Source organism: Daucus carota, chromosome 6 (genome assembly GCF_001625215.2).
Source record: "Daucus carota subsp. sativus chromosome 6, DH1 v3.0, whole genome shotgun sequence".
Lineage (NCBI taxonomy): Eukaryota > Viridiplantae > Streptophyta > Magnoliopsida > Apiales > Apiaceae > Daucus > Daucus carota.
In genome coordinates, this window is record NC_030386.2 from 4,839,322 (window position 1) to 4,847,880 (window position 8,559).

At 31.7% G+C, this 8,559-nt stretch overlaps 1 protein-coding gene across 2 annotated transcripts; it reads right to left on the reverse strand.

Moving 5' to 3' along the window:
- Positions 1 to 387: 387 nt before the first annotated feature.
- LOC108224836 (uncharacterized) lies at positions 388 to 3,702 on the reverse strand. Of its 2 annotated transcripts, none has more exons than XM_017399570.2 (4): positions 3,266 to 3,702; positions 1,891 to 2,001; positions 904 to 1,804; positions 388 to 770 (listed from the first exon to the last, which is right to left on the reverse strand). In XM_017399570.2, exons 1-4 carry the CDS (start codon positions 3,563 to 3,565, stop codon positions 514 to 516), a joined length of 1,569 nt encoding a protein of 522 aa, XP_017255059.1. In that variant the 5' UTR covers positions 3,566 to 3,702; the 3' UTR covers positions 388 to 513. The 2 variants fall into 2 exon arrangements, with proteins under 2 accessions (XP_017255059.1, XP_017255058.1); XM_017399569.2 differs by having other exon boundaries at positions 880 to 1,804; positions 3,266 to 3,634.
- Positions 3,703 to 8,559: the final 4,857 nt, after the last annotated feature.

Below are 8,559 nucleotides of genomic sequence, written 5' to 3' on the forward strand. Positions count from 1 at the left end.
CTTAAAATAAAAAAATTTAGCCAACAGCTCCAAAAACTCAACTCCAACCATGCTCACCTGTTGTCTATATATTTAGCCAACCTCCTATGGATGGCTAAATTTGTCGAACCTCTACAGGTCTGTAAGAAAATCTGTAGGAAGATTGTACATCATTTATTACCATATTGAATTGATATATTCTATTTTAACAATTTAAAATATTAATAACATACTATTTTTAAATTATACCCAACCAATATAGCCAGTACCATTGAAGCAAAATGTCTTACAGGTTCAGCAAACTTTACATAATGTCTTACAGGTCCAATTTAGCCAACGATTATAGCCAACGCCGTTGGAGATGCTCTAATGTCACATAAAATTTGAATATGTACTACGTATGAAAACTATCCATAACTTGTAATTAAAACTTTGCGAGTAGATTCAAATATCCGATACTTCTATGAATGTCATAGTACACAGTATTATGTGACAAAATGGCAATGTGATACTAGACTTTAGGTGATTGTAACATCATCTAATAAATTGTGCTGCTGCATCTGTCTCTTCGCCAGAAGAGACCTCTTCTAAGAGATCAAGAAATCCTTTATTGGCAGCATCTTGGCAAAGAGGTTCACCGAACCGATGTCCACTCGTAGTTGCTGCTTCAAACTTTGTCCATAACTCCCTCTTTAGAGTGTTTTCACCAGGGCGCTTTCCAGTTCGAATTATGCTTCCAGGCAACTTACACAAGGGAGTATCTTCAGTCGCTGCCAAACCATCATTAAGGCCTGTAAGGAAAAGAGATACACAGTCATCTACTTAAACTTTCCATGAAGTTTCTGCATATCAGTTGATACAGGTAGAGGAAAATATAAGTTCGTTGAGTTTCATAATTACTTTCTGATTCTTTCTTGGTATTACCATGGTATTCAAATTCTTTCTTTGTTTTTCCACATGGGGAATATGTTGTTGTTGGAAACTCCAAACTGGTAGTGGTACTTAGCGTCTTGCCCTCTGGTGGCTCCATCACAATGCATGTTTTAGGAGGCGACATGCACCACACCGGTGATGCTTCAACGAGTTTCCTTCCATTTCCAAATTGATGAGCTAGTTTAATCCCAACAAGCTCTGGATATTTTGATATTAGATGCCCAGGAGCTTCACCACTTGAGGAATCAGGATCATCATCAGAATCAGAGAACTTACGAAGTCCAGTGGGAAACGGGGTCGATGCACGAGCTCCACGAACCTTTTTGTTAGTGAACTCAGAAATAGGTTCAAGCAATTTACAGGACTTGGGAGGTGATACTTCCCGACAAGGAGTCATAGCAACCACAGAGCAACCTATCTTTGAATGCTTTTCCGGAGACTTGAACTTGCCTTTTATAGTAGTTTCAGTACAAATCACACTGCAATCAGGAACTTGATATGGAGTTGACTTTGCAGTCACACCTTCAACCAAATCATTTTTCGTATCTTTTGAAATAACAAAGTGTGTTGGGGGAGCAGCTCTAACATTGGCATTCGTATTACTTCTTGAATTTTCTGTTGCAGGCTTGGATGGTCCCCGGAGTTTGGAAATTGCACCCTTAGGAAGAGGTGTAAGCAAAAATAATTGTCTGCTAGCCTCATTAGTGCAGCCAGCACGCCAAGACACAAGGGGAGAAGGAGAAACTAGTAAATCCCAGTTACTTTGAGCTGGGCTCCCAACAACATCATCCACAGCAGCATCAACCGTCTTGCCAGCGAGTGACTTTTCCAACTGATTATTAGACTCCAAGGAAGAACTTGAAATAGATTGCTGGAATCTAGGCACCCATGGCTGCAGTTTTGGAACAGTGAAAAATGCACAAGTCATGTAAACAAATGATGCAACACAAGGATATGCAAAGAAGCAAAAGCATCAACCTTTAATGAGTTTTGCATCTCAGACAAGACGTGTGCAAACGATTCTATTTCCTTTATGTCATTCTTATTCGTTGCTTTGAGTCTGATTGCTTTTCCAACAAGGTCATCAATCTGCAATCAAGAGATATTAACCATATGGGCATCTGTTATTGAACCAACTCGTAAATCCAAAACGTATATTCTGTTGCTAATCTGTTGTAGAGCTAGGAAAATGGCGATTTTGATAAACACTTCAAGCTAGTACAATTACAGAATCCAGCAACTCCAGTTCTCCATTCAGTTTGGGAAAAAAAATAGGCGAGAAAGTAACTGAAATGTACTGTCTTTTACATAAATACTCACAACTTTCAGCCGTATATTTCAGATCTAATCTAAAACTCAAGAAGCCAGTAAGCCACCATCATCAATTTGGAGATTGACATATATTTTATATATTACGAACTTGGTCATAAAATAAGACCACCCTCGCATTTTATCCACTCTTCCCCCTAATCATTCTCTCACCTTTAATTGTGTTATAATTTCAATTCCAACCCTATTCCATTCCTTTCAACCAAAACAGAGCATAATGTCATTTAATTAGCAGCAAACTCGTAACCTATTGAAGGGGAAATATAAGATGTGTGCTGCAGCCTGCAAGGGAGCAGGCATAATCCAATTGCCACTTAACAAACTCATCATAATCACATAAAAAGGAAGGCACACGCCAAAGACACTGTTTCATGATTGAATCAGTACTCGATAAACTTATTAAACAAATTGGCTCAACCATTCAATGTTGACTCCCCTCTTCACCTAGGCAGAGGTAATCGCATCTGTATGTCATTTTCGACAGTGACTTGCAGGACACAAATAAACATCAAGAAAAGTTATCACTGATCACGTAGATTAACCAAGGCATAAATCAGCTTTTACGAATCTAAAAACTATTGCCCCAGAACCGACTAACTGTTGCAATTCTTCAATAAAAACCAAGCATTTGACAGTTACTACATACAAATAATCACAGAGCTTAGTTCAGTGGGGACACAGTCAAAAAGTCCACAAAACTTTTGTCTTAGTTCAGACAATCTCCATATATACCCGCATATCTACTTGAATGATTGAAATTGGGCGAGAATGTAACGGAATTTCTGCCATTTGTGTAGGTGCATACTTATATTTTCATTCCCTCCTCCAATTCCATTCATACAAATCTATAGTAAAGCATAATATCCTTAATTAGAAGATTAACAATCAGTCCTACCACACAGAATATCTCGATACACATAAAGCTTAATAGAATGCATACTACCTAAATGAAGAAGTGGCTCAAACAAAAAGCACATTTCAGCGTTTCGAAACACGAAAACAAAACAAGATTCAACAGTTTTACCTGATGAAGCAGGGAAGATAGATCTGAATGAATCAGCAGAAGACGATCCAAAGACTCATCCTCTTGGTTATTATCATCAATTGCAATTTTGTGTTTGTTTAGTGATGGCTGATTGAGTGTCGCTGAGGGTTTGATTTTGACGCCGTTAACGACTTCTCGTAACGGCTTGCGAGCAGATTTCAGTTTCGATTTGGATTTGGATTTGTAGCCGCTCTGCGAAGTTTTTGGCATTTTGGAGGCGTCTCTTCTCGCCGGAGGGCCTTGGGCGTGACCTAATTTCACCGTCGTTTCTTTCTGCATCTTTTTGAATTTTGTTTGCTAAATGCAGTAAATTTTTGCTTAATGCAGTAATCAGAAATTACAACCTTAACCTTTCAGTAGTTTAAATATCATTAAATATTAGACCTCACTTTAAGCGCAGGCTGACCGTGAATTAAATGCAGCCTTTAATCTTCGTCTGTTTTAAGTTTTAACGAGTGAATAACAGGAACCAACCACTGATTTTCCGAAGCTTGGCCGAATGGTTCACAAATCATATACTCATGTATACCGACTATGTACGGGTATGCATTTTTTTGCTGATGTCATTGATTTTAATTCTTTTAAAAAAATTAATGCTAAAGTCAAAAATTTAATTTGTTAACAAATATTTAATAATATAATATAATATAAAATATATCATTAATCTCATATAGGTATATAAAAGTATTTCATAGTTTGTGCGATAAGTTCTTGTTAAATAATTAAAATATTTTATTATTAAAAATTCAATAATTTCGAAATTGTATTTTTACAAAAATTTAGCGATGTAGATAATCAATTTTAAATTTAAAAAACGACTACAATCAATAATTCAAAATATTATTAGTCCAGAATTCTAATAAATTCAAAAAATATGAATTATATTAGGATAATCTGATGTAATTTTAAGTTTTTAATGCACGTGTTGCTAAAATTTTTAATGCACATCTTACTTAAATTTTTGATACACATTTTACTTAAATTATAAAAAATACTAAATTCTTTACTCGATTTTTGATTATTTCTTATTATCACAATCGCTCATTTTTTCAAATAGTTGAGAATCTCAAAAAAATGTACTAAACGGAATGCTTACAAAAATTTCAAAATATAATAATTGAGTATAATATTAGTTTATTTGTTTAATTTTACAATTATGACTCTTATATCGTAAAACAAATATTTTGTACAATTGATGATAAATTTTTAGAATATTGTTTTTATTTGATTTTATTGTTGTTGTGGATTTTATAATTTTCAATGTTGACTTTTTATGCAAATTACAAACTTCATTACAATAACTTAAAAATTAAAAAAGTTGAATGTCTTCCTACCCATTAAAATCTTTTGTATGACTACTTCGTGTCTAATTATTAATTTTTAATTTCCTTGTACTGAATTCAAATATAAATACAAATTTGTTAAATATTTATTATAATAATTTTCATTGTACTTATTTTAAAATTTTAACTTAACTTTTATTCTCAAACATAAAATGTATTAAAGAAGATTAAATAGAAAATTAAGAAGAATATATGAAATTAAAATTTTGAGAAAAGATAATTATTTAGTTTCGAGAAAGAAGAATAAGTTCTTAGAATTTAATTCATGTTTCCATGGAAAATTATTTCTATTGTTTCGTATATATTTATAATTTACAAGATATTTTCACATTATCGATAAAAAAAACTCATGAACTATTTTTTTTTTTTAAAGAAAACATATATACTACTACTACTGAACAAGATTTGGTATTTGTATTCAATGAATGTTCAATTACGTAAATCATTGAAAAAGAAATCAGGTGACTGTATTAAATGCAACATTGACTAACGCACAAACAGTAAATATACACATAAAACAAATGAAGGGCATCACAGTAATATCTCGTTACTGCACGAAGTAAAAATTTACTGCATTTAGCAATCATGTTTTGTTTCTGGGCGGGCCGTATAGACTATAGACAAGTACTGTAGTATTTTTATACTATTACTCTGTACCACCTAAATGTTTTATACTTAGGTTGTGCACAATTAGGAAAAAAATTGTATAATAAAAGTGAAAAGATAAGGAAAATGAAAATAGTGATGAAATATATATCTATATATATATTTTTTAATATATAAAATAAGTATATTGGAGAAAAGTAGGTCCTGGAGTCGAAATTTATATTATAAAACTATATTATATTTAGTTTTCAAAAAAAAAAACTTTATTATATTTGATAAATTTTGAAATGTAAAAAACTGAATGGTACATCCTAAAAATTAGAATGTAAAGAAATAATATGAGCGGAGAAAATATCATTTATTCATTTTCATCACAGACTTGATAAATAACCACCTATATATAGAATAAAATTCACTATATGAAATTCATATAGTAATCCCATTATTATTCATCAAATTCCTAACTAATAAAACAGAAAATAGAGTTATATTATTTTTTCTCTAAAAAATATTAAAATTTAATCACACTTTCATACCGATTCTATGATAGAATTATATTCATCCAAAATAGTTTTACAGTAATACCAAATTTAAAAATCAAAAAATTTACTTAGATTATATGCGTTATTCATTACGTATGGATGTATGATCAGTATTTTACACTAGAATCAAACATAAGTATGACTTATTTCAAAATTATTAATGAGATTTTAAAGTTTCTAAATGGTTCCCTCCAGGACTCTATATAAGATATTTCTCTGTGTAACAACGCAGGTTAGTTCTTTGCGGTCCTCGTTTTAGTGAAGTCTTGCAGTCCTCATTTTTCAAATTTGGATAAAATATAATTTAATGATTTCATATTTATTTTTTTCCTCTCCAATATTTGTAAACTTGACAAGTTAAAGATTATGTTACAATGTAATCAACATGAATAACGATTGCTTTTTAAAATCACAAGACGTTATTTCTATAATATGTTTAATATGTCCTGCGATTTATAAAATTATTTATTGTGCATATTGATTATGTTTTTAAACGGATCTTTAACTTGTTGGATGTTTAAAAATACTGTAGAGCTAAACAATTTAAAATTGAAACCACTAGATTATATTTTATCCAATTTTGAAGAATGAGGACTCTAAGAGGGGTGTATTTGATTGGGATTTTAATGAATTGTTTTTAGTCTATGGATTTTAATGGATTGTGTCTGATTTTGATTTTGTGCGGATTCTTGATAAAATGTCGCAGAGTTGATAGGATTTAAGCACAATGCTTCAAAATCCCATTGATTTTGATGGGATTTCAAAAAACTTAAAATACACTGAAAATGCCACAAAATCCATCATTTTATGAAATGCAAAAAAATCCATCAGTATTTGAATACCTTCAGATTTTAATGGATTTTAAACAATCCCAATTGAATACCATCGGATTTTAAAGCATAATTTAAAATCCCAATTGAATACCACCAGATTTTGTAACATAATTTGAAATCCCAATTGAATACCTCAAGATTTTAATGGATTTCAAACAATCTCAATCGAATATCCTCGGATTTCATGAATGCAAAAAAATGTTTTAAAATCTCAATCCAATACACCCCTCTAAGACTCCAATGAAATAAAGACGGCAAGAGACTTTATTCTGTATATATATTGGAAAATGACAAAATTGATAACTTATAAAAGTCCCTAAACGAATAAATATTAAACCGCTAAACTGATGAATACATATAAAGTATTATATATATTATAATTCTAGCAGCTAAAATTCGTTCGATCATACTTGATAGTTCCTCCGTCCCGCTGAATTGTATACGTTCATATTTGTACGTATTTCGAGACTTTTATAAAATATTTTATAATAATTTTTTAAAACACTATGTTGTAAAACTAAATTTTTAATATTTTTAAAAAAGGGGCTTGTTCCACAACCAAAGGTGGATAACTATTAAAATATATCCAACTTATTTATAATCGTCCATTTAGCAATGGACGGCTAGGATTAAAACAAGCTACGCGATTTAAAAAAGCGTATACGCTATATCATAGAGCGTAAGAGGAGAGCCGGTTTTTTCCCTTCTGGGTTTACGCTCTATAATATAGCGGAGCCGGTTTTTTTAACGGAACCGGGTTTCGTTTCATTGTATAGCGTATCGTGGATAGTAAGTAAAAATCAACGAAAATAACAACTGAAAACCCTAACCACCACCGATAACCACGATTCTAAAGGCGATTCAAGGCGATTGAAGGCACGTTCTTGCGATTCAAGGCAATTCAAAGCTAATTCGAGGTATGTATATGTCCGATTTGTATGTATATGTGCGTATTTGTGTATGTATAGGTTTGTATTTTCTTGTATGTAAGATTTGATTTCGCTTTATGAATGTTTATATACAATAATGTATGTGAAGTTTAAGTTTTTTAGCTTGATTTTCTGTTCGATGTTGGGTTTTTTGGTCGAAGTATGTAGAAATTGGTGAAGTTGAATTTTTTAGTTTAATTTTGAGTTTGATTTTGGGTTTGATTGTGTATATTTTGGAAAATTTAGATTTTTAGTTTAATTTTGAGTTTAATATCGTAGAATTTGGTGAAGTTGAATTTTTTTTGTTAGATTTTTGGTTGGATATTGAATATGATAGTGTAGATTTTGGAAAAGTTGGAATTTGATTTTGATTTGGAGTTTAATATTGTAGAATTTGGTGATGTTGAATTATTTTTGTTGAATTTTGAGTATAAGATGAAAGATGCCATGAAAATATGAAATCTAACCTTAATAAAGAAGTCCAATAAAGCTCCAAGCTCCGAGCTTCAAGCTATAAGCTTCAAATTTCAAGCTTTAAACTCCAATAAAGATCCAAGCTAGCTTTTAAACTCGAATATAAGCTCCAATAAAGATCCAAGCTAGTATTTTGTGTATTTTGTGTGTATTGGGTTTGTATGCTCTAAAAATGGTGTACAGGAAGAAGAGGTCGTGTTTTTAGTTTTTGAAGCTGTGTGGATCTAGACGCCATATAATGTAGCGTATGTGGATCTTCTAAAAAGCGTAAACTGTTCTTACGCTGGATTATATAGCGTATACGCTCTTTTATAAAGCGTATACGCTTTTTAAAGAAGCGTATACGCTGTTTTAGTGTGCGTATTATCCAGGTTCTACTTTGAATTCTGTGCGTTGATTGTCCTATTTTGGACGGCTACAGATCAGTTGGATGGATAAGCTAGTTATCCACCTTTGGTTGTGGAACATTTTCCTTTAAAAAATCATGTCAAAAAATTACATATACCAATTAAATTGGAGGGAGGGAATAGTTAGAGATATGTACAA